Consider the following 26,795-nt stretch of genomic DNA (forward strand, 5'->3'; position numbering starts at 1 on the left):
TCATATATAGGATTATTTAAAATTAATAAATATGAAAATTTATCTGTATACCGATTGAAAATAAAATATCAATTTAAAAAGTAAAGTTAAGTTGTTTGGTATCTTAGTCACATGACTTAAAAATGGCGGTTAGAAAGAAATGGAAGAAAATACTATATGAAGACCAAGGTGTTCCAGATAACTATGTGGACTCCTCCTTCCTGGATGAAATGAGGAAAAACCGTAACTTCACTTTAATATTGATTTATACTACAAAGTTTGTTGAAATAGGATCTCATCTCCTCAAGTAGTTCGACTAGATCTACCCGAAGACGAAGTGTTGCTAACATAAAATGTTATACTTCCTTACTGTCAGGCTGTCGATGAGAAGTAAAATAATATATGTCTATTAAACCTTAGGAAGTTGTTATTCTATTCGCATTTATTCTGCAGTGAGTGCGTCGTATTGTTGTTATGATTGACATTTACAACATTACCCTACTCACTGATGAAAAAAAAAGAAGTAATTTGTTGGTCCCGAGTACTTACGGCAGGATCAAAACAGTAAGATGGGAATACGTATATGCTATGGCTATAGCTTAATGTGAAATTGGACATGTCTGAAAAGGAGCACAGCATTTGGAAATGCTAATTATCATTTAATACATTTGTTTATTGGTCAAATGGCTAAAATTCTGAAAAGCAAAAGTTGCAAAATGCGTGTAAAATTATTGTTTGTACCATTTTTAAACTGATGAACACAAATTGTTTAAATGGATGTCGGAATGCCAGATTGTCTGATATGTGAAAGAAAAATTGTCTAATTATGTTGCTTAAAACATGCAAAAAAAAATTGAAATTAATCTGGCAAGTGACACTAGTATGATGCTTTAATTGTCCCCTCCCCATTAAACACAATATGCTGCCTGAATGACTTTAGAGTGAAAGCCAAACAAGTATATAAATGTATGTTTATATATATAGCTGGGATCAAATACAAAGCACTCGTCCTCTGAAAGGCCTAAAGGCCATAATAGAGGACGTTAATCCCCTAATAATAATCAAATACAAATCAAACAGACAGTTGAATTTTGTTATGTGCAGTTGAATCTAAACATTAAATATTGGGATATTGCAATATTTGCCATGCTGCAGTGAGTGGTCATGCTTTTATTAAGATGTCAATATCTTGTATGCTATGAATGATATCGGTTGACCATGTTGTGAACAACTTATGGAGAACAATTGTTTAATTCACCAAAACACACTGGAAACTCTATTTATAATTAGATAAAGTAAAAATTAGTGTAAACAAATAATTTGGGTTATTTGCTAAATCTTTTGTGTTTGATTCCAGGGTATATCTCCAAGGGGAAGCAGTTTCTTGTTTCAGGGCTACACATGCATGTTCATTGTTTTTAGTAACACATCTACCAAGGGAGGCAGCTCTGTTTTAATGTATCTTTTCCTTGCATTTAGAGAGCTACACTTGAGTACCTGCTACACCCTTATTAATGTTGTCAAAATAATGTACCTAAAAGAGACTTTTATATTTGTAAATTGTGTTTTGGGGAATGCATTTGCTAAAAAAATCTATTTATCAATTTCTTTTGCATTGCAGTATATACTAGAACCTATTCCTACTGGCCAGTTGTGAGAAACTCTGGAGAGGTGACTCAGCAAATCAGCAGGTAATAAACGGATCACGTATGACTGGACAATTTCAAACATTATTTAGAAATCCTGGTCCAGCTTTAAAACATTTGAGACACTTTGTGTATTAAAGTGAGTCTTCAGGGTTGTCAGTTTTGTGATATTTATATAGATGTATGTATCTTAATCTATTAAAGTAGAAATGTGTCATTACATCAACAAAAAAAATTTAATTCATCTTGAAAAAGAACAGATCTTTTTGACCTTTAGAGACAGTTGGATATTAAGACTTGTCTTAATATTTCCATCATAGTCCTGTTGTCTAATGTGATATAATCTTTACCCCTGACAAAATGTTTCTATTTTTATTCATAGTCCAGCATTTATCATAGCCTGAGACAAGGCTTCACATAATTTTACAAATTTCCATTCAATTTTCTCATTGCTATTCGCTATTATAATAGTAATTGTGAAAGCAAAGGACATGCATTTCACATGTTAGCTGCAAAACAAAGAACTTTAAGTGAAATAAATCACGTGGAAAACAAGTCATCATCACTAATAGTTAGTTATGTATGCTTATTGATAAAAGCTAGAACTACACTTATGGTCATAGACATTGTTTATAAGCTACCTCGTCACACTTTTGTGGCACATACATTTCAAAATAAACATGTATCTTGATGGTTTTATTTGAGTTTTGATAGACTCCTACCATATTTAGCTTATATACAAAATGTATATTGATTTTAGAACTGAACTTACTAGTTAATAACTTGATGGTTTTCCTTTCAGTTTGTGTCTCTTTGTTGTTGCCTACATCTATATGTATAACCAAAAACTGTCACCTCAATTGTTGGTGATTGCCATGGCAACTGTTACTACGGTAGGCTACCTGGTCAAGCTTTACACAGACCATGTGATAGGAATAAAAGATCCACATAGAACAGGTGAGAGATTGGGGTTATATTAAGTGTACGTTATTATGTATACAATATATATTTACACCCCCCCCACCCCCCCACCACTACTAGCAATCGAAAAATTTTCTTTACCTTATGTGTGGCTGAAGCACATTTAATTGATGACGGAAAGTGTGTGAATTTTTTCCTCAGACGTCTATTTAAAAATGAAATCGATAAAATGATAACAAAAAGTGAACTACATGTGAACACTATACTTTTCCAAACTTTGTCACATTGGGATACTAAAGAAACAGATGTTCATATCAGATTTGGGATTATCTAGCTGTGTTTCTATATACATGTACATTTATATGAAAAAATAATAGAAAACAGCAAGAAAATCCAACTTGAAATGACAATGTCCATTTTCATAAGTTCAATTTAATGAAAGTCACTTAATGTTTTGGACATGAAATTGGACCTCCTTAAACGATGCACATGTAGAATTGAAACATTTTCAGAATAAAAGATGATTGGACATCAATTTTCCAGATTATGAGAGTTCATATAGATCAGCTAAAACGATGCTGCAAACCTATGAAAATAAATCATTTCATATTAATGTATATGTTTGATAAGTGGTGAGAAAGGATGATAGAACGTCATGGTTACCGATATACATTTTATACATAATAATATAATTGATATGTGTGATGGCATCATTCACCTCTACTGCAATCTTAGTTTTATGCAAATCAAAATTGACTTCTGATTACTGATTGATATAACATTTTTCCAAATTTTTGTTGCAGTACTAGATGATTTGAAGACGGCAGTGATATTCACAGGCTTCAGTTTCGGTCTGTCCCCTGTCCTTGTTTCATTGACAGAAACTATCTCCACAGATACCATCTATGCTATGACAACAGTGATGTTACTTGCTAACCTTATCTTCCATGACTATGGAGCTAGTGCTGCAATGTAAGTAAGAAAGTGTATACTGAATTGGCACCAGTAACTGGCTGTAACGTAACTGGGAACTATTATACTTTATATATTATAACTTTCACTAAAGTACCTATCTGTTCAATATACTTGTAGCCAATTACAAATTAAGTTGTTTGTTTGCTGTCAAGAACCATAACAAATATTGTATGACCCAATTAAAACCAGGTCATATCATTGGTTATCTATGCCAGGTACATTATGAAGTAAAGTCAATAACTGTATCTTTGAGGTATGCAAATGTGAACTCAATTGAATCTAGGTAAACTACATTATTAATAAGGAAGATAAGGATGGACTGTAAACCTATAAACTATTCATTTTCATTTTTAAGTTTTCTAAATTTTCAGCAGTAAAAAAAATCAAAATGCGGTTGTTAACATGCTGATCACTGGTGAAAATTGTATTTATGTAGGTTATGTGCAAATTAAGCAAATTATTTTAGGAGTGAAAAATGACTTGACTGAAGACAGTTACTGTTGGCGACATATAGCCTGACTTTGTTGCTATTACTAGTCCCCTCCAAGCACTGGAAGTGACTACAATTTTGTGTTGTATTCATTCCTCACCCTCCCTCCTTCCAGTCAGGTTTATATCTCCTACACTTTTTGTCACAGAAATTTTAAATTTGGAGTAAAGGTTCAACTTGGTGAATTAGTGTACATGTAGCAAAAGTAGGTTTCTATGACCTACATTTAGATCTTTAACCTACATCAAAGAAAAAGATTTTCCGTGTCTTATCTCCCATACTACATGTCAATGGAACTGTATGCGTAGGGTATTGGTTGATTTTTGTTAGGCGGCGTGTCACATCAGAAGTGGATCTTTTTGACCTACACTTTGACCTTTGTCCTACATCAAAATATATTGGTTTTTCTATCTCAAACATTTCTTTGCCATGAAACTTGGGTTCATTTTGGTGAATTGGTGTTTGTGTATCAAAAGTAGTTCACGTTGACATACATTTTGACCTTTGACCTCCATCAAAGAGAAAGTTTGTTTTTTGGCACTATTTTCTGCACTACTAGTCAGTGGAACTTCATACATAGGGTCACTTTTTTGAGGTGGTTTGTCCTGTATCAAAAGTTGGTCACTTTGACCTACATTTTGACCCTTGACCTACATCAAACAAAAATGTTTGTCTGAGCACTATCTCCTACACATCTTGTCACTGGAATGTCATACTTTGTGTACGGGTACCCCATTTTAAACATCTTTTGTCTCAATTCATCACTTATCACATATTAAATAATGTAATCTACAGGATAAATAACATATCTGTTAAGGTAACATTTGTGTACTATGTAACTTTTCTTTAAATATCACATTATTTGTTATCAGATGCATATCACTGTACTTTATCTTTTGTATGTATTGCTTTAGATGTAGACTTTTAACCACATTCACACATTACATTACTTAAGGTACCTAGTTCATAAAATCAATATACAGAATACAACTAGTCTGTGCAGACATGTATTGTTGTGTTCTTGGGGAAGACACTGAACTGAATTGCTCTAGATGGGATGTGACAGGCCTCTCGTAAATATGTTTATCAAAGAATTAGCTACAAGGTACTACAATGAGGCCTTGCCACAAGACCACCTTTAATTTGCTGTTTCCTGGGCAATAATCAAACAGTACAAATATAGATTTCAAATAATTAGGTAAATACTACATAAAGTTTTATGAGACCTGGTGATACATATACCCATAAAATAGAACATGTTTATAAATCTACAACATAATCAGGAGCAGTAGACCTTTTTATGTATGTACTGATTCATGACAATATGTCCTCAGTATTACCATATTTATCCTTGTCAGATAAAAAGCTCATCAATATATGACACAGTTCAGTGAAATATGATACTTTAATTCTGCAACTGGCACTACCATTGTCGGAATACACTTGTCTAACGGAAAACAACTGTATGTTAGCACTTTGATTCAGCAGAATCACTTTCTGATCTGCTTATATATAACATTTAAAAGTTTAAAGAGTTCTTTAAATAAGCAATTTTATTTCTTGTAACAAATAAGGCTATTTACAAAAATTAAAGAAATGTCTGCTATATTGATTTTAATTTTGAACTGTATTTCCACACTGAGAAATCATTTTGTTGTACATGTCAGATATAATATAACTCAGTGTAATGTTTAGGTCAGGTAAAGAAATATAAGCTGGCCTGGCCATGTTTTGGCTTGGTTCAGAAAGACAAATGTAACAAGCCAAATGTCTTTCTTCTCTCTCACCAAAATATAGCTGATATTTGAAGACACTATGTATTCTATGTATAAAATATATGATACACAGAACCTATGTGAGGTTGGGAAGTTGTGTCTGTTGTTTGCCTCTGGTCTTATTGCAGGTTAATGTGATGTTCTGCATTTGACAAAAAAGCCTGTTTATCCTCTATACTTAGAAGTTAATACTTTCATATTTTAAATGACTTGCTAATTTATGAATGTTTGTTCTGCAGGGTTTCAGAAGCCCTGTCCCTCAATGCTGGAATATTTGCCTCCGTGTGCCTGGCCTCCAGACTCCATACGACATGGCATGCCTTCGCCACAGTAACATTATCCCTTCTCGTATTTGGACTCTGGCCAATGCTGAGGAAGCAAATGAAGGCAAGTTTGCACAGGAGGATCGTAGGTTATTTTGTCTAATGAAATTTATTGTTGAGATGGAAAGCAAATTTGTCTGCAATTCCACTTTAAGCCACTATAACTAATGATTGTTTGACTGGCACAATTACTTATATGCATGATTATTTACACTACTACAAATTTTGGTTACACAAATGTTTAAAACCTCAAAAGGTAATTGGATGAATTTCTTTTAATGTAGAAGGCTATCCCAGGAAGTCAAGTTGGAATGACCTTGACCTTATGTAGTGTGTCCCTTGTTGCTTTGGTAACAGTGTCCGCTGTAGCAGCAGTTTTGGGATTGTTGCTTATATTGTTCATCACATTCCTTTGTCCAGCTTGGCTAATCAGTCTTCAACCCTACAAAAAGTAAGTTTCTGCTGAGTTATTTGGAAAACTGATCGACAGTAATCTGTTATGTTGTGATTCAAATCTGTTCTTACTTCACCTTTTTGGTATGTTTTTAAAAAATTATCAGTAACTAATGGAATGAAAACATGAATCTTTTGATGAAATTCTGCTACTTGCATACTTTTCATACAGCATCTGGCTTCTAAAGACAGCTTTGTATTCGTTTTAAATTAATATCCAACTTTAAATAATTTTACTAGATATTCCATAGAAACACCTCTAAAATATTACTTTTGTGTCTTTTTAGCAATATATATGGTCCATGGGATGAAGCTGTCATTCAGACCAAATGAAAAGAGCTGTCAGCTAGTGCATCTGCATCCAGCAAATGAATGTTGAATAATGAAAGCCTAAGGTGTTTCAATACCTGTTTGGTTGAAAAGTCACAAGATTGTTCTTTGATGGTGCTGTGTCTCCTGAAGAGTGAAAGTACAAGATGTTATTACATCTTTTACATCAGTTGAATCATGGGAGTTCAAGATATTTTCACTTCTCCTGAAAAGAGTGAGCCAAGGATGTCTCTACATCTATTGAAGAGCAAGAGTACAAGATGGTTCTACATCTACTGAACAGTAAGAGTTCAAGATGGTTCTTCATCTACTGAACAGTGAGAGTTCAAGATAGTTCTACATCTACTGAACAGTGAGAGTTCAAGATAGTTCTACATCTACTGAACAGTAAGAGTTCAAGATGGTTCTTCATCTACTGAACAGTGAGAGTTCAAGATAGTTCTACATCTACTGAACAGTAAGAGTTCAAGATGGTTCTACATCTACTGAACAGTGAGAGTACAAGATGTTTCTTCATCTACTGAACAGTGAGAGTTCAAATGGTTCTACATCTACTGAACAGTGAGAGTTCAAGATGTTTCTTCACCTACTGAACAGTGAGAATATAAGATGTTTCTTCATCTACTGAACAGAGAGAGTTCAAGATGTTTCTTCGTCTACTGAACAGTGAGAATACAAGATGTTTCTTCATCTACTGAACAGTGAGAATACAAAATGGTTCTACATCTACTGAACAGTGAGAGTTCAAGATGTTTATACATCTACTGAACAGTGTGAATACAAGATGTTTCTAGAGAAAGTCAAGGATGTTTTACATCTGTTAAAAACCATTTCCAAGATTTTTCTGATTCTGTCAAACAGAGAATGACAAGTCATCAAGATTTTTGCATCTCTTAATCAGTGAAAGGTAATATTTTCCAACAAAATTTAAGAGTGGAAGAGCAACATACTTCTGCATCTGTAGAGCAGTATTGGCAAAGATGTTTCATAATATTTTTTTTATGAAACAATGACAGAAGATGGACTGGATAACATTCATAACTGACAGATGTTGATATCAGTCATTGGTATCTCATACTCAGTATAGAAGTGTTGAAGAAAGATATGAATTCTTTATGAATGTGAGAGGTTTACCTTCCATAGTAGGATATACTATTGTAAAAGGAAAAAGTAAGTTAGTTTATGCTTGGGACCATGTAATGCTAAAAGAATCTTTGCAGATTAAAATCTTGGATATACGAGAGCTTGTTGTTTTACTTTTATGGACTCTTGTTTTTACTCCACTCCATCAGGAACCTTATGAGAGATATATTCATCTATTTTAAAAAAATATCACAATAATAGTGGTTCATGGTAGATGTCAAAGGGCAGGTGAACTTTCATTCTCAGTTTGTCCCAAGTTCATCTTGACCCATTTTCAAGGTCAATGAGGTGTCAAATGTATTTAATTCTTAAAATATGTCTTCTTTGGTCTATAACTAAAAAGCCAACAGACTACAAAGCAAGCCAAAAGGACAATGCTGTATATATATATTTTCAAGGTGAATGCATGTCAATCAATATCAATAAAGTTTATTCAAATGAATGACCTTGATCCACTTTCACTTGCAAATTGGTGAACTGAAAAAAGGAATTCTAGGATGACATGTAACATACTGGAAAGAAGAAGTAGTATGTTTAGCATAAATATGTATTAAACCATATTTGAAAGTCCCATTGTGGTGACCTTGCCACAGTGTCAAATAGGGGTTTAATATTGAAATTTCACTGAAATTTGCTTGAAGCATAAATTTTGAAGATAATAGTGATATCCAAGAGTAGTTATATGGTGTAGCAGCTTTACTGAGCTCCAACTCCCTCACACACCATCCAGTGGCATAGAGCATGGTGTGGTGGAATAATGAAAAAAAGACTACAGCCAAGATGGCCTGTATCACTCCCATAGATATCAAAGCAAGTATGCAATCAAAATCATGATACGTTCTATGATTCTTTTTCATGTTGCTATTGTACTTTGGAAATGGTATATACGTAATTATATACGATAATGTATACTGCTGGAATTTATGAGAAACAAATCATGATTGCTTTTGGTATTCTGGTTCACAAACACAATGTCCTTCAGCAAAGTTTTATATTTAAAATTTATATCAAGAAAGTTTGCAGCACTTAATGAATCACATGAATATTCTACATTATCGTCAGGTATCAGTACCCGTGATCGTTTGGCACTTGAGAAGTACACTAACTTGTATCTTGCCTCATTGGAAGATTTCTCTTGTTATCATAACTAATTACAGTAGTGAATATCGGAAATCAGTTTAAGAAAACACGATCGAGGAAACTGCATTTTCACAGAAAAAAAAAAACGTCACGTGTATCTAAATAAAGAAAATTTAACTTTATCAATGAATACATCAATAGATAACGAGTATTTTCAGCGGACTTGTTAATACGTTATATACGGTAACATACGTGATGTCTGTGTTAGAAAAATGTTTGAAACGGAAGACTTATTAAAGAAGCGTTAAATAGACATGGAAAATGTAAATATGGCGGACAATCCGTCGGTAACCCCATCAAGCACGGAAGGAAGCACCGACTCGTTGGATAGTCGTACACGGGACGCTGTCACTGATGGTCTTGTAGAGCTGCTAAAGCCCGCAGTAGAGGAAATAGACGACAGGGTGAAAACTGTGAGGTATATCTAACGTAATGTTGTCAAGACTTCTTGTTGCACAGAGTGGGCGGATCTCGTTTCTCTTAGTTAACTTCAATACTATGTAGCTATCATAAACTAATTGTTCTATAGAATTACTCACGGACTAAGACAACCATAGTATACCATATGAAATACAAATGTCGATGACTACTTTGTAATATCTTTACCAATGTAATTACAAATGTTGAAACCATCTTGTCACTTCTAGTAAACAAACACTAATAAATTACAGTCTGTCGGACAAAGCATGCATTCAACTATTGATACGATTCCTTTACCAATACTTCATTCTTTACTAGCTGAACTAGGTATCTATGTGCATTATAACCCAACTGCCACCCTCCTAGCAGGGTCAATTGATAACCTAATTGCCTAATTATATGCCAACATTTCAGTACTGAAATTATATATGTTTGTGTGACGTGTTTATTATCATGTCATTCACGCTACCATAAATATTTGATGTATACTATACCATATGTGGGGCCTGGATTGAAGCATTAAAAAAAATCACATGATCTTGTATGCAGTATATGAAATAGTATAATACTGGTTGCAAGCACAAAAATAAAATTGTTGACTTACTTTGAAAATAGTATGAGAAACCATTATTGGAAGACATTTCTTGAACAATTTTCAATGATGATTAGAATAATATTATAAAAAATTGGTACATGTATAGCATGTAAAGTTGCTGAAAACAAATTGCATTAATTTCATAGAACTATAAGGCCATCTGACCATAGTTCATGATGACCTATATGACATACATTTGTTATAGTGATAGTTCTTCATCTGCTGTCATGCATGAACTTTTTCTTGTGCACATGATAACTTAAGTTAATATGCACAGATTTTTATGAAACTTTGATCTGCACCCTTATATCAATAAGATCTCTGATGAGCTGTACTATGGAACTGATTCAGTTATTTGCAGAGTTATGGTACTTTCCAGTTGTATTGTTTCCATTGGACATTGAGAAGATTATACCTTGAGTAAATTTGCATGGATTTTAATGGTTCTTGGTTTGCAACCTTATATTTATAGATCTGGTATGAGTATGACAATGGGACAATCCTCATTTGCAGAGTTATGACCCTTTGCAGTTTTACTTCCATTGTACATTGTTAACAGAATGACTTGAAATTACAATGGGACTGATTTAGTTGTTATTTGCAGATTTATGGCCCATTGCAGTTTTATTTCCATTAGACACAATAACTTAAATAAATATGAATAGATTTGGATGAAATTTGGTATGCATTAATATATATATATAAATATATGCATAAGATCTCACATCAGTTGGAAAATGGGAACAATTCTATTGTAACTAACATAAGAACGTTGTTATGGCCCTTAATGCTGGAGCTGGTGATCACAATAATTTGAGTAAAAATGAAAAGGTTTTAATGAAATTTGGTATGCAGCCTGATATCATTAACAATTTAGATAAGTGGATGGTACTGATTCCAATTCAATTGTTGTTTACATATTTATGACCCTTTCCATTTTTACTACCAAAGGAATTTGGGAACACAATAACTTCAGATTTTAATGAAATTTGGTATGGATTACAGACAATGAGACTCATTCAAGTGTAATTCAGAGAGTTATGTCCCTTTGCAGTTTAATAACTATTGAGACTTGTTAAGATGATAACTTGGGTAATTATGAATGGATTTTGATAAAACTTGGCATGGAGCTTTATATCATTACGATATTGAATAAGTGAAACAATGTGGTCGAGTTGAGGTAACTTACAGTGTTATTGCTCTTTGCAATTAGGTTGATCGAGATTAGTCATGTGACCGTGTAGGCCCATGGGCCTCATGTAAATGTGTTATATTGTATTTCATATCAATTAATGATTCCACTCACACGTGTCTTGTCATTATACAAGAATTCATTATGAATATTACAAGTATTATGATCAAAATTATTATATTGAATTGATATAACAAAGTTTTTTTGTCATTACTAGCAGTGGAAACTTACGGGCAGAAAAAACAGTTGCAAATGTTTGATTTATTTTGTTTAATTTGCAGAGATAGCCAGGTTGAGTTGCGACAACAGATTGACTGTTTAGCTGATGGTAAGGTATCAAGTGTAACTTGAAAAATAGTAGCAGTCCTGTGTGGAATAAGTCAATCTTTCTCCAGAAATTTGTTCCACATTTATAAGTTAAACACATTTGGTATCAGTATTTACCTATGTAAGGTAAAATAACTTGCCCCTAAAAATGTAGTATTATCTGGAAGTCATCTAGGGGCCTACAGAAGTATACAGCTTGATGTGATGGTATATATATAGTATGTGATGGTATGTGAAATCTTTATGTTAATGGTTTCATTTTGTCTACAAAAATCTTAATATCAAAATAATAATATATACTTTCGAATTCCTCTTTTATTTAATTTCTCCTCATACAAATGTTAAGACAACATAACATGATCAGACTTTGCAATGTTTTTATTCAAAAGACAGAGACAAAATTTCAAGGTCTTATTATTTTTAATTCAGACTTGAAGAAGATAGCTGAGCAGCAGGCAGTGCCAGTTGATCTCGAACCTTACGTCAAGAAACTAAATAATTCTCGTCGACGTGTTATGCTAGTCAACAACATTCTACAAAATGTGCAGGTATGGTAACATCAGCAAGGACATACACATAACTGATTTTCCCATGTTATATCAACTTTATAGAAACTATATATATATAATTCACATTTCCATTTTGGAATATTTGAAATATTTGATACATACTTTGTCTAGACATTGGTTGTAGGGCTAATGTTGTTTGCCAAACTTTTGTTATTATGATATAAAAGGCACTTTATATATGAAATCAGTCTTTTTAAAATCATTTTCTGCTATGAAAATGTATATGGGATTTTCTTTCACAAAAAAAATTGCTGATACATTTATATATAAAGAATTGTAATTAAGTCTCCCAAGATACATCTATTAGTTTTAGCACCAAATTTGTTTAATGTTACCAAATGACATGGCTTAATTACTAAGGAAGTATGGCTTCAGTAAATTTGATAGGGTGTTCATTTTCCGTTTCAGGAAAGATTGACCAAATTATACAACAATGTTTCCAAGGAAACAGCACGGAGAAAAACGCTACTGGATTCTCCATCTCCAGGTCCTCCACACTAATGAAACAAACTTTTTGTGGTTTTGAATAATTCTATATTATGGTACCCCACAAAGTGAGATACCAGAAGAGACATTTTTGTTGTTTTAACTCTGTCTCCATGTTCCCTACACAAGTGGAACATCAATAGAGATTTCCTTGTTGATTTAATCAAATCCCAGGAGTTTTTATATTTTATCGACAGAGCTATATTTATGATAGATGATGATGTGTATAAAAATATTACACAGTGACTCACAAACTGTATCCTGCTACATGTATTATGATACATGTTGATGTGCAATAATCCTTAAGTTTTGTGGCCATGAACATTATATGTAAAACTCGTATAACCATATGCTTACAACCAGTATGTCAGAAGATATACTTCTGCATTGATTTTGCATATCAAACTTGCCATGTCCAACAGTAGCCTGGAAAGTTCAAATGAAAACTACCTTAAATACACTTTAAAATCATTTTGATACAGAAAAACTTCACATGAAGATTAGCTATATTTAGATTTTGTTTTGTTGTTCAAATGGAAAAACTTGTAGGTTCTAATACTATTTTCAGTGATAGATGTCTTTTCTCTGATCAGGAGAAAGAAAAACAAATTTGGCATTTTTTTTGCTTATAATTGTTGTAATGAAGGGAATGTGTACATACCCCAAAAATTTCAAATAACAAGACACAGCTTATTTCCAGTAATACAAAATAAATGCAGGTTTATTAATGTAAGAAATGATAGTCTTGATTTTAGGATAGGCTTGTTTTTGAGGTTTTCTTGTTTTAATGACTTAAGAGTATTTTAAAGATGACTATAATACTGCAAATATATCTTTTCATTAGCACTTTAAATGTAACACTTCAATCATAAATGAGGACAGACCTGCAAATATTACTACAAGCCTCAAAAGGCAAAGTTGAAGCAGGTCAGAAAACATATTACCTGGGTAGATCAGTAGGTCCACCCTTATTTCATAAACGAACATCTCTGGTCCAACTGGTCGAATTGATGAAACATAAATGCCCCTTGTATGTGTTGTTCCTAGCCATATTATATATAAATCAACAATTGAGAAGGAATATGTGATTTGTTGTATATTTATTTGTTACCATGTGAATACATTCCATAAATACATATTCTTACCATTTTATTGAATTGTTTTGTGAAAGTAAGGCAAATGGATGTAACAAATTAAAATTCCACTTGTTTTATGTGAAGACTGAAAGAAAACTGATCAGATTTATCAAAATGTTGAAGGAAATGCTATGTACCTATACAGATCACACATAGTGGTTTCTCATTAAATCTATGCGTTAGGCATATTTTCACGTGTATGACAGAATATTTAAAACAGAAAAGCATTTATCACTTGTGCGTCTGTAAAATAAATGAAGTATTTTATGTATCATGATAAATATTCAAAGAGGAAAACAACAGATTTTCTGATCTTATTCATTGCATTCTAAAGAAGGAAAAAGTGTTTGGAATCAGTAACATAATCATTGATATCAGAATCTACCTGGTGATCAGATTATTCTTGAAAGTACAGAAAACACTGCAGTTCTAGTTTCAAAGAACTTTGTAACATAGCTCTATTGTTTCTAGTGATACTGGTCAATGCTTTAAACAAATAAAGAATATCCAGGACACTGAAACAACCACTTTTTCTGACTCCATTTGATTTGTACTGACAAACAATGGATGTTAGTGAGACCATTAAAGACAATCATTATAATTAGTGAACACTAAGTGCTATCTCAAATATCAAGCAAACAGACATTTCATTTCATTATTTACTTGTAACAAGAGTACCGTATATCAGAACAATATACGCCCATCCCATTATGAAGAAATATTCTTCAGTCATTGTAAAGAAGAGGATACAAATATCAAAATTGTAAAAACATTAGTCAAACTGTGAGGAGAGAAAACGGTGATACAGTCATATTTCAATAATAAAGTTATGGAGGGGAAACCCAAAGAAATCTCTGGACAGACACGAGAATACAATCTCATGTTGTAGTTTTATATAGTTTTATGAAGTTCAAAAGAAATTGGTTAAAACAAAGGGCAATAACTCCTTCCAAAATTGTTAAATCACAATATCAGTTAGGAAAACACCATTTCGTATAATTGTGATTAAGCCTTCCAAGTTTCAAAGAAATCAATTAAAAACTGAGAGAGATCTCCTGACAGAATTAACATTATTACTAAAGAAGACGCAGTAATTCTTCCAAATACAATTGGATCAATTTGCCATTCAGGAAAACACAACATTGTGTCATGGAGATTAAGCCTACCAATTTGAAAGTAATCGGTGGAAAACTTCGAGCGAACTTATCTGGAGAAGCTTAACGTGAAAACAAGGGGCAGTAACTCATCCAGATACAGTTGAAATCTGGGAAAGGAGATCAATAGACAAATAAGTTTATGTCAGACGGACAGTGCCTTACCATCTTACATCCTGTCATCATTGATGAAAGATATATGAAAATGTAATAAATATAGTGTGTTTACAGTTAACTGATATAGTTGCCAATTTTGTAGTACATCATTCCAATTAAAAATATTTTAGAGAAGAAGAGTGTTTACGATATGCAGTCTTAAACAAGATGAAATTACCAGTGATTTAAATAGAACATAATGGCTTTGCACAAATCTAATTATAATTTTGGATTGCAATTTAAGAGGCCAAACTGGCCTGTATATTGTGAAATTTTTTTGATCAGTATCAGATTCACTGAGAAGAGCTTGATGTATGTTTAGTTTTAAAGTTCTCTATTCTGAACTAACAGATGTGGTCAATCACAACAAACTTAGGATCTTCAGTTTAATATCTCTACCGGTTTCACCTGAACATTTGGGCTACTTCAGGATAAATTGTGGTTTACATTCTACCCTAAAGTACTATAAATGTGGTACTCTTTTGTATTGTTCATTATGACGTTATACAATTACAGTCATATGACTAGAACTAAGAACAATAAGTCAAGAATTACATAACATTTTCTACTCAATTCTGGTATTAAACTGGTGGGATCACATTGTCTATATTCACCTTGTTATATTTTATATCAATACACTGTTATAGACCAATAGATTATCATTCTAACCAAAGTATAGACAGGAATAAAGATGTAATTGTTATTTAAAATGAAACTTAAAATTAAGATTAGATTTGAAATAAATTAGAACAGTTCATCAGTTAGACCCGGAACTTGACTTGATCCAGCTGGGTTTTAGTTAACACCTCATACTGGCATTAATTTCTTGCTTTTTTTTGAGTGGGTTTACAGAACCTTCAATTTCTTCATGAGAAAAACGGTGTTGGCTCTATACCTCTAGTGATATTTATTTTGAAGATTTAATTACAATTTATATTCATGTATTCTATGATTGATTGAATGTAATTGCCGTTTGTCAGAAGATGGTAATGACCCAATATCAGAAGATAGTTTAGATCATTTAATACATTTTATACCAAAGCGATCTTTTAGAGTCTGTCAAGATTATACCTGCTGTTGTCGTGAAAGTTAGTCAAGGTCATTGATTTGAAGACATTTTATATCATAGGCATTTATAATGACTTTTGGCCTCCTCGTTATTCAGTAGACTTTTTGAAGATTTAAGTACATTTGACCTTAAGGAGCTTGAATATAGGCTAATGTAACTTATATCAACAAAGTTGATAGTCCTTGGTCCAGCCTCACAATATTAGATCAGTACCTTGTTGTGGTGAAGGGCTACCAACTTTGTTAAAACGAATTACCTCAGTATTCAAAGACTGTGAAAAGATTTGAAAACGTTTGATAACTGTGACCTTGAAAGAGGTTCAAGAGCATTCTTTTCGTCACATATCTTTCACTTTCAGCAGAATACTACCCAAACATCATGATGCTTTTTTTCTTTTAAAGTTATGACCTATAGAGAGGCCCAATTTCATTGGCTGCCTAGCCCTTCATCCCAGTAGGCTATGGGTAAATTTGACTAGATTTTGCTATTACATAATATGCTAATTCACTGCAGTGTGTTGCTATGGGTAAATTTGACTAGATTACTGCAGTGTGTTGCTATGGGTAAATTTGACTAGATTTTGCTATTACATAATATGCTGATTTACTGCAGTGTGTTGCTATGGGTAAATTTGACTTGATTTTGTTATTGCATAATATGCTAATTCACTGCAGTGTGTTGCTATGGGTAAATTTGACTAGATTACTGCAGTGTGTTGCTATGGGTAAATTTGACTAGATTACTGCAGTGTGTTGCTATGGGTAAATTTGACTAGATTTTGCTATTACATAGTATGCTGAATTACTGCAGTGTGTGTTTTGCACAGAATTATTAAAACAGCATGAAATAGTGATTGGTTTCATAAAGCATGAAATTATTTAAAGACGAGATAACTCTCGAGTTAAAAAAAAACAACTTTATTAAAACTTGTTTCCTCAAGATTATATGCATGCTAAATATTTATAGACAAAACAAATGTTATATAGCTATATATAATGATAGTAATGTATATAAATTTCTGAATGATTGCGCTTGATTTTCATTGATTTATCCAGTTTCATGATCATATACACATTCCATATCTACCATATAAAAATAATTTTCATTTTGTTTAAAGCAACAATGTACAGACCTAGTTGTTCAAAATGTGTAGATATTTGCAGTTCTGTTAATTGTATTAATTTGCTACTTGTCACTAGACAGTTAACAGGAAGATTTACAAAGGTCAACATATGTTCACTTATGTTTATAGGCCATGAAGTTCATCATATTATGAAATTGATAAATCAAACTTTTACCCTGGTTGAAAAATATATGATGTTTAATTTTTTTGGTTCTTTTTTGATATTTTAAATGAAGCCTGTTGGCAAGGTATGTTGCAGTATCCGTAAAACAATGCAAAAAGGAAAACATTATTTCTTACATTTTATTTTTTGACATTTTTCTTTTATCTATGTTAATTTAAAAACAATAATAATCGTCATTACACAGATGTTAAACACACTGGCGGAACAACCCAACAACTGATGGAATAGAAAAAAAGCTGATTTCATTTTGATGGCAAAATTTGTCAGACTTAATGTCTATTAAGGTATAGACATCAATTTTGTTTGCAATGCCAAACAGAGAATGTACAATGGAAATGTTAATATTGAAAAATTAACATAATGTATTATTTTGTTATAGGAACACATCTTGAAAAAAGGGAAATATTAGACATAACTGACAGCTTCCAGCTAGCAGTGATAGCTCAGTCTGAAGAGCTTTGAAAGAATACATCTTCTGGTAAAATGAGGTGTTTCATTCAATCACTAAAGGCAGGAGGAGAGGTAGGCTTTTGTCAAGTAGGAAGCTCTTGAGATTACACACCATCCTAAAGTTCAGTAAGGTAGCTAACAGCCAAAAAAAGGCAAATTCAAATTATTGAAGAATGGCAACAAATCCAGCAAACCATGACTGATGTACAGCATTAGATATGATAGGGCAAGAGTTACACTGTTTATTGCACTGCTATAGTTATCTCTGATTAAAGTTGTATAATATGCACAAATATTTTGTGTTCAAGAACTAATAAGTTCTTCTACTGAGAGATTTTTGATTTAGCAATAATGTTGCTTCTCAAGAATAAAGATGCTAAACAGCAAATTTCATTGTTTCCAATGCCATTGAAACCACGGCAACGGGACCCGCTTGCAACGTGCGGAAATATGACACCTAATTATACTGATTACATAGAACATTTAGTCATTGACCAACTTCATAGCTTTGAAAGTGTTTTCCTCTGTATGGCAGCACGGATATTTCCTGATGGTTTATCTGTTGGCATGTATATCTGAAAAGCATGAATAGAATACATCTTAATAATGTGAAAGTTTGGAAGTAAATAAGAAATTTAATGGTTTTAGGTAATACTTTGTGTCTATTTTAACATTGTATTTTGTAAAAAAAAAAGTCAAATAATTGACAGTTTTTTGTATTGTTTGGAACGGACAATAATTCCAGTACAACTAATTCTAAAAATGAACTGTTGTATAACATTTCAACAGGCCTGGATTACAATGGCTGCACCTTCATTCAAACAGCAAGATTTAACAATTGATTTCCAATCCCTATATAACAACTGACTTACTTCATTTGTACTATGTTCAAAGTGGATCTTGGGGAATCGAGTGAAGTCGACACCAAAATAGTGAACATTAGGGAGTTCCATTTCCATCTTCTCTATCTGTGGAAAGTAAGAAAGTTAATGGTGAAACACATTGTACATACACCCAGTAATAGTGTTAAGTCCCCTCTCAGGATCGCAGTAAACTTCAACTTGAACAGAAAAAAACTATGACAATTCTTCTTCCAAATGCAATTAACATTAATGTACCATATACAGATGTACAGTATCTCTTATTTGAATTTGTATCATCTAATAACCAGACTATTTGACGTTCTCTGGGTGGACATCTATAACGATGTAACATACCTGTGACACCAAAGGTTAATATACATGTACCTGTATCGTGTTAAAACACTCACATATATTAACTAGAATATGGACAGGTGGCTTATATCCCACATAATCATCAAGAAGCCATTTGCCTTATGGCTATGGCTGACAATAGACATTTAGGCTTTGTAAAAATCACATGGAAGCAAACATATATTATTACATGTACTATGATATGACTTTTGTCTTTTGACTTCTTATCTAATTTAGATCCTTTCGTCCTTGAATTTCGGAGTGAAAGTCAATCACAGTGACATTGATCTTTCCTGAGATGACTTCCTGTTTAATTCTGACCAACTTTGTATCATATTGTCAAAACAAAGTGTTTATCAGTAGAAAGATACAAATCTGACTCTGACCTTTGACCTTGATTTTGGTAAATTGACTTGTTAAATTCTAACTAACTTTGCTTCATAGTGTCATAACCAAAAAATAATCACCAGAGAAAATATACAAAATCTCACACAGACTTTTGCAGCTAACACTATCATATATGTAGTGAACTACTGTACAGCGAATTATTACATACCTGTAACTTACTATTGTATAATAGCTGTGATAGATGTTAACTGACCTGTGATGGATTGTGTTAACTATGTTAATTCACTTGTGATAAGTATTGTCTTATAATTCACCTGTGATGATGATGTTAACTCACCTGTGGAATTCTAGCCAGTACGTGTTTTTCTGTGAGGAAGAGAGTATTCTGTACTGATGGAGAAAACACACCTTCATGTGCTGGGCCAGCAAATGTCTCCAGGATCACATTCTTCACAGTGCTCCTGCCACCAAATATAGTTTAAATTCTGAAACTTGACATGACTCTTGACTATCTGTCACATCTGACATCACTTCTGCTCAAACTCTTATCAAAAAATCACAAAATTGAATTCTGACACCAAGTTTAATTCATCTTATATCTGTTGCTCAAATTCTTATTAAAAAATCACAAAATTGAATTCTGACACCAAGTTTAATTCACTTTTTATCTGTTGGATCACGAAGACTGTTAGATTATTTAGAATTTTCTGTAAAACTTCATGTCATCTTTACTCCATGAAAACTTCAGGTATACCTACTACCACTTTCAGTCTCTTCAGCCAAGGATTCTAACGTCTATTACATAACATTTCTTAAACAGCATTTTAGAATAACGATTTGCTCATTGTTTGACAATAAATAAATGGTTAAATATTACAAATGAATGTTTATAACAAGATCAATCAGAAAATTACATTCCCCTAGTGAATATGAAAATATATGCCAATATGTATTTGTTTTACAATTGCAAAGAAATCTGCTGGATGTATATTGGTATAGTGGAGCTGTTTTACTGTTAAATTATATCTGGCAACATCATATAGATTCCATAGTGGTTATTATTTCATTTCATTTGGAGGTATGCAGGAGAATAAATTCACAGTAATATTCATCATGCATTGTCTTTGATGTATGTTAACCCTGATCCCATGTTAGAAGAACCCATGACCAAAATGAATATCAGTGACTAGTGTTAAAGATCACGCCAGAAAAGGTTTTATCACTGATATAGGTTGAAAGTCAAAATGTAGGTCAAAGTGACCTTATTCTAGTACATGACACACTGCTTTATATTGATTGACCCATCCCTCTAGAATAAAATTCTAGTATTGTCAGAGCTCACACAAACTTTTTCTTAGTCAAAGGTCTAAATGTAGGTCAAAGTGACCTACTTCTGATACATGACACCAATATACCTAGGTTAGCTCATTGCCTAAGCATGACAAGTAGTATAGGAGATAGAACTAGCTAGCCCGGAAAAGATAGAATACAGAAGGATGGAAGGATGGACAACACGAAGCTAATCATATCTTTTCATGGGGATAAATTTTTGTGGTATTCCAACCATAAACATTTCCGTTGGCTCTTGATTTCATGGATAAACCTCGCTCACAACATCCACCAGTACTATCTATTTCAACTTTTATCTGTTCATTATTTAGTAATCATATAAACAATATTTAATGATTCTACAGTATACATTTCTCTCATCTCCCTGTTCGTAGTAGAAGACGCTGTGTTTATATACTTACCATACTTTGTCGAAGTTCACATGTTCAGTTGTATTGTACCACCAATGGGAGTCGACTATTGTACAGAAAAGTCTGTCATTAGCATCAGGGAGCGTCCGATATTCATCTTTCACAAAACCTGTGAATGCTGACTGTGTTGTTTTCATAATTTTCATCTTTTTCAGGCCAGCGGATACAACAGGTTTGCCTGAAGTATACATAAAATAATTAGCAATTAAGATTCAGTTGATAATAGCATATTATTTCATGTTAAATCCAACCTGTGTATATAAGCTTTGCTGTTTTAACTTTCTTTCATTTACACTTATGAAGTTAAATTTTAACAGCTGAACACAACAAGTGAGGGTCATTTTCAGGCAGCGTCTCCTTGTAGTAGCTGGTAGCTACCTCACTGTACAACATACAGAAGGCCCATGTTATCCAGCACAATTAGGGTAAAGTTTCAAGATCACATCAGCACAGACCAGTCCATTTCTCAGCTTCCTGAGAAACAAGAACCACCTATACATCAATGGCTCTTCACCTGAAGTTACATAGGCCAGCACTTTTACCAAGTGAGCTATTGCAGACCTAGAACTTGTCATATATCTCATCCCCCCCGCTCCAAAAAAAAAAAAAAAAACCAGTGGTGCATGCTCCTAAAAAACCCTTCAACATTAACATATCAGCCTCACGTGTACATTGTCAATTTATCACTTCCAAAATGATTCAATATTTGCTGCAGAATTCCTCTCAAAATATCCTAGACTTTTTATGGTTAGTTATGTTTAAGTACATAACAAATGTAACTTTATTGTGGTTTAAACTGATCACTAATAATTCTGATGTTGTACCAAATAGAGTGTTGTATATGATAACTTAACAGTTCTAATTCGACCATTCCATACTCTATCCATATCAATACAGAGCGATTACCGGCTCCTCTCGATAGGAGAGCCTTCGCTTGATAAGGAGTAGTGATCAAGGATCACCCTAGGGTAAGTTATAATGTTACCAATGCTTTAGCTGAAAATCTCATTGAAATTCCGAGAATTACCTACGTTATATGTATATAGGAAGATCCTGTCAAGTTTCTTCAAAAATTTGAATTTTAGCCATCATCAATGACCCTGAATTATCTCTGGGTAAGGATATTGTAAACTGAGTTATATGTTTGTATTTAATTCATCATAAATTCAGGTACCATATTTTCATTTAAATTTTTTCTCAAATGTTTCACATTCCACAAAGACAGAAAGGTTGTTTGTATGAAAAAGTACATATGTCAACTTTTTCTTTTTATTTATGATAGGGCATCCACCTAGAGTGCGACGGGTTGCTTTAGTTCAATCACCAGTGGGGACAGGATAGTTTTATTAATTTTTTTTTACATACTCTTAAATAAGCACTAGGAAAGTCCTGTACATAAAATGCTTGGGACCTGGAATCTGTTACATTTTCCTGGACTCAGCTGTACATGTATGAAGATTGGTTTAACCAAGTGGTAAGTCATATTAGGACAGAGAAAGACTATTTACTGTATTAATTAAGGAACTAGTGCTCATCAAAGTACAGTATTCAGATTTTTATATTTTTTTTTTTTGTTTTTTTTATAGGGCTGTAACAAATACCCATCAAGATAGGAAACATTGTCTTCCATCTGTTTTTACATTTCAGATTATTAAGATGATACAATAACTCACTCATTTGTTCTGTTTTCATTCACCGAGGATAACACTTTATCTGTTTCTTACATTTCCACATTCAACATGGTCGTGCTTTAGTTTTCTGACAACCGCATTGTGTTGTGGGAACCATCAAACACATGTGTATATATGCAGACTTATGTACTGTGCTTTACCTTGTTATCATAGATAATGTGCATGGAGTCAGTCATAATCACTTAATACAAAGTTCTATCACAAGACATCTGTTTGAATCAATACAACTTCTTCCTGGTTTGGATGTAAGGCAGAAAAAAAAGAGGTGTAATGGGCCCGATAAATTCTCTTATTCTGCAGCTTATCAAAAGTGTTGATTTTGGCAAACTTGAAAGCCAAGGCCAAAACAGTCCTACAATAAGTCCGCCCCTTGAGAGGTAACATGTTAACTCTACAAGTAACTATGGTCACCTCTGTAATGGGACTGTAACCTACCTCCTCTAGCCTGTACACAGTCACAGAACCGAGTGCCTTCATCACTGATCAGGAATGCATGGATGTGATTATCACCATCCTGTAATGTGATATGTTTTATTCATTAAAAGCTTCCTACCTCAATAACTGCTAATGAGGGTTTAAATACCGCTCGTGCCTCTCCCTCTAATGAAAAATCAATGTCAAATATATCTGTATATTAGAACATCTTGTACTTTGTACAATTAAAAGTTTAAATCACAAAATAAATCTTAATATACAATTAGTAATGTATTATGTAAAGCAGCATGCATGCATAATGAAAATACTGTGACAGTTTAATTTATCTATTTGTAAAATGAATAGAAATTCATTTATTTCACAACAATATTGAAATCTAAGTTACGGTGAAAGGAAACCGGGATACCCGAGGAAAACCTACATTGTCCGGCAGTTGACCCATATCTTTATTCCTTCAGTAAGAGAAATGCTTCTCTGTTGCGAATACAGTATAGGTGAAAGGCATGTTCATATATGTACAACTGCACAACCCTACCATCTTTTCATTATCAAGCTGAGAGCTTGATCAAACTTTTTTTTCATCCTTTGACTGTTATGTACTCCTTACAATTTCCATTCGTTTCCAAGGAGCTTGTTCAATATAGACTGTTGCTTTGTCCACATGGCTGTATTTGGAGAGGAAATGGCTACAGAGAATCATAGCAAACTGTTCTGGTGTCTTCACCTGTGACACAATAAAAAAAGTCCTATAATGTCTATCATTACAAAGACATATCATTTACACATACAATGTATATGTAAAATGCTCAGCCACCATTTGAACCCGGACCAAACTTTAAATGGAGGTTGTACAAATTGCATTTAACCTGGTTGCTGACAAAGATCCAGTCCAGTCCCACTATATTCCTACCTTCTTTTTCTAATTCTTCACCCCTGAAGACATAACCACAGTGTATTTTCAACATTGGTTATGCAATAGAAGCAGAAGAATGCTGTGTGAGACCAGGATTTGAACCTTTGAACTTTGAACTCTAACAGATGCTCTACCAATTCAGCTACCTTGTTGCTGATGATCGACCCAGTCCAGTTCAGCTACATGTGGGTTACAGGTATTCTGGAATCTCTCAAGGTGAATATGAATGTGGTCCAATTTCCATAACATACTCATATATATGTATTTGTAGGATATGTAGATCTATGTGAGTACAGACATGTACACAGTATGTGGATATTGATTTCAGTCAGATGTTCTATATATAGCTTAATTTACACATTCATGTTTTAAAGACATACAGAGTGGAATAACAGAATATCATTTAGCCTACCATAGCTCACTTTTTAAACACACATGTACATTAAAGTTTATTTTCAGGCCTCACATCTGCAAAACATCCAATCCATGTTCACAGAGACTTTACTAGAAATTGTACTGTTACCAAGTAACATATACACATATATCTCCTCAAACGCACACATTTAAAAAAAAAAAAAATTCTGGCTTGCATCTTTAAATCAATGACAAAACACATTTTTAGGTAAAAAATTATCTCCTACTTAATTTGAACAAATATAGTTTCAAAAACACTCAAAGTAAATGATACAAACCCCATATTTTCTGGCAAGTATGTAGACTGTATTTTTCTGAGAGTCAGTGGCAATGATGTCGGTATTGTCTCCATAAAGGTATTCACGCTGATTATTGAGGACGAGTTCTACACTCACCTCCAATTCCTGAATATGGTGAGCATTGCCCTCACGTCTCAGCTGTAGTAGCTTAACATAGTTTTTACCATATCCTGTTTCTATGAACTCTGTGTGTACCACCTGGCCCTTCATGGTGTAGTCGTTTTGATCCTGTAAAATAAATGAATATCAGTATTCTCCAATAGTTCTTCAGTTGACTGGACTGTTTCCTAGCTATGATAGTATGGATCTCCTATATATAGCCTGGAGCTTTAGAATACAGTATTTCTAGTTCATTTCTCAATGAACACATATGTCTGTGCATGTTGCTTAAACATATGTTTAAATCCTTGATATTATCAGTACCCTAAATATAAGACTGTATGAATAATCCTTATTTATTAAATTTACTTCTCATTATCAACTATTTATGTCTTCAAGAACCATTTGGCTTTATAATATGTCTAAACATTCCTCAATATTGAAACTGCATCATTCCAGGCTTTACTGTACTATGCATAACATTTGTCAGTCTGGAGGTGGACTTACTACAAGCTAATGAAATATTTTTAGATCACAATGTAATTGAACAACAGTAATATATGGATGGGCTAATTGCAAGGCAAATAAAATACATCTATGCTTTTGTAGCGGGTGGTGTTGTGCCAAAAAAAACGAAACCGCTGGGTTTGTTCAATGTTTAATCAATGTAAAATAGCCATTAACTCGTATCATGCGCTAACGTACAAGTCATATATAAGTTTGCAACACTCCACACAATATCACCTCATCCGTCATTTATAGCAGAAAAAAGACAAAACTGAGGAACCTGACATTTGAACATCCGTCTAACCCGCATGCCAGGATTCAAATGTACCCCGATGTAGTAAAAGACAAAAGACGTATACCCAGGAGAAACTTTCAACCAATCAAACACCTTCGTCAAAGTCTGTCAAATGTCTTGTGTCCAGTCGGTCAGTGAACACTACCCACGTACACAAGTACATACATATACACTACACATGCGCGCAAGTAAAATGTGACACTAAAAATGTGTTTGCGATGATAAATAATACGCACATGTACATAACCAGTACATATATATATATAAATACTACAATACAAGCTATAGATACTACAGGAATCACTACCAATATACAACATATGACCCTATTTTATACATTTACAGTTCTTTATTATCAGTACCAGACAATAAGTTTTACATCACAGCCTTACCAACGTATATTAAAGAGCCTGTGTTAGCCCACACAATAGAACATTAAACTCAGCATTGTCTGATATCAAGATGTGAATAGTTCAACAATCCTGACTCGGAGTGCTTTAATTGCGTTTCACAGTTCCTAGGGCTGTCTTCTGTTGTCAAGGTTGTGTCCTTCATAAAAAAAAGTCCTTACCATGATTACCAGAGGTAATGGCCTTCCTGAATGATGTTCAGGTGTGAAGGTTTGAATTGCACAAAGCAATACTTCTCGTTTCTGGTTACATCTAGTACTGTAGACTACTCCATGAGCAAGCTAGAGAAGTCCGAGAGGCTTTGTTGGAGCAAGAGAACATGAGTTAATGTGACATTTGAGGGCAAACACATTAGAAGGAGAGTGAAGTGTGGC

General features: G+C 33.3%; 3 protein-coding genes across 4 annotated transcripts; 2 read left to right on the plus strand and 1 right to left on the minus strand.

Annotated features, from left to right (window-relative positions):
- Positions 1–113: 113 nt before the first annotated feature.
- Positions 114–8,133, plus strand: LOC132551084 (phosphatidylinositol N-acetylglucosaminyltransferase subunit C-like). Of its 2 annotated transcripts, none has more exons than XM_060215190.1 (7): positions 114–222; positions 1,601–1,670; positions 2,428–2,582; positions 3,350–3,518; positions 6,026–6,173; positions 6,394–6,560; positions 6,850–8,133. In XM_060215190.1, exons 1-7 carry the CDS (start codon positions 123–125, stop codon positions 6,893–6,895), a joined length of 855 nt encoding a protein of 284 aa, XP_060071173.1. In that variant the 5' UTR covers positions 114–122; the 3' UTR covers positions 6,896–8,133. The 2 variants fall into 2 exon arrangements, with proteins under 2 accessions (XP_060071173.1, XP_060071172.1); XM_060215189.1 differs by lacking the exon at positions 114–222 and adding an exon at positions 291–369.
- Positions 8,134–9,444: 1,311 nt separating this feature from the next.
- On the plus strand, positions 9,445–13,845 carry LOC132551079 (SNARE-associated protein Snapin-like). Its single transcript, XM_060215185.1, has 4 exons — positions 9,445–9,593; positions 11,664–11,710; positions 12,139–12,257; positions 12,687–13,845. The coding sequence occupies exons 1-4, from the start codon at positions 9,445–9,447 to the stop codon at positions 12,777–12,779; spliced, it is 408 nt and encodes a 135-aa protein (XP_060071168.1). The 3' UTR covers positions 12,780–13,845.
- A 3,335-nt stretch (positions 13,846–17,180) lies between these two features.
- On the minus strand, positions 17,181–25,483 carry LOC132551080 (uricase-like). Its single transcript, XM_060215186.1, has 7 exons — positions 25,090–25,483; positions 24,092–24,208; positions 23,485–23,563; positions 21,350–21,536; positions 19,936–20,059; positions 18,909–19,004; positions 17,181–18,611 (listed from the first exon to the last, which is right to left on the minus strand). The coding sequence occupies exons 1-7, from the start codon at positions 25,318–25,320 to the stop codon at positions 18,537–18,539; spliced, it is 909 nt and encodes a 302-aa protein (XP_060071169.1). The 5' UTR covers positions 25,321–25,483; the 3' UTR covers positions 17,181–18,536.
- Between the last annotated feature and the right edge of the window lie 1,312 nt (positions 25,484–26,795).

Source organism: Ylistrum balloti, unplaced genomic scaffold, assembly GCF_031769215.1.
Source record: "Ylistrum balloti isolate Yb309-2 unplaced genomic scaffold, AGI_CSIRO_Ybal_v1 Utg370174, whole genome shotgun sequence".
Classification (NCBI taxonomy): Eukaryota; Metazoa; Mollusca; class Bivalvia; order Pectinida; family Pectinidae; genus Ylistrum; species Ylistrum balloti.

Excerpts from the sequence above, each read along its gene's own strand:
- LOC132551079 (XM_060215185.1), top strand. The coding sequence starts at position 9,445 with ATGGCGGACAATCCGTCGGTAACCCCATCAAGCACGGAAGGAAGCACC. Across the intron at positions 11,711-12,138 it reads GATTGACTGTTTAGCTGATG|ACTTGAAGAAGATAGCTGAG; the intron begins GTAAGGTATCAA and ends TTTTTAATTCAG. Across the intron at positions 12,258-12,686 it reads ACATTCTACAAAATGTGCAG|GAAAGATTGACCAAATTATA; the intron begins GTATGGTAACAT and ends TTTCCGTTTCAG.
- LOC132551080 (XM_060215186.1), bottom strand. The coding sequence starts at position 25,320 with ATGAAGGGCCAGGTGGTACACACAGAGTTCATAGAAACAGGATATGGT. Across the intron at positions 23,564-24,091 it reads CTTGGAAACGAATGGAAATT|GATGGTGATAATCACATCCA; the intron begins GTAAGGAGTACA and ends ATCACATTACAG. Across the intron at positions 21,537-23,484 it reads CTGTGTACAGGCTAGAGGAG|GCAAACCTGTTGTATCCGCT; the intron begins GTAGGTTACAGT and ends TGTATACTTCAG.
- LOC132551084 (XM_060215190.1), top strand. The coding sequence starts at position 123 with ATGGCGGTTAGAAAGAAATGGAAGAAAATACTATATGAAGACCAAGGT. Across the intron at positions 3,519-6,025 it reads TATGGAGCTAGTGCTGCAAT|GGTTTCAGAAGCCCTGTCCC; the intron begins GTAAGTAAGAAA and ends TTTGTTCTGCAG. Across the intron at positions 6,561-6,849 it reads AGTCTTCAACCCTACAAAAA|CAATATATATGGTCCATGGG; the intron begins GTAAGTTTCTGC and ends GTGTCTTTTTAG.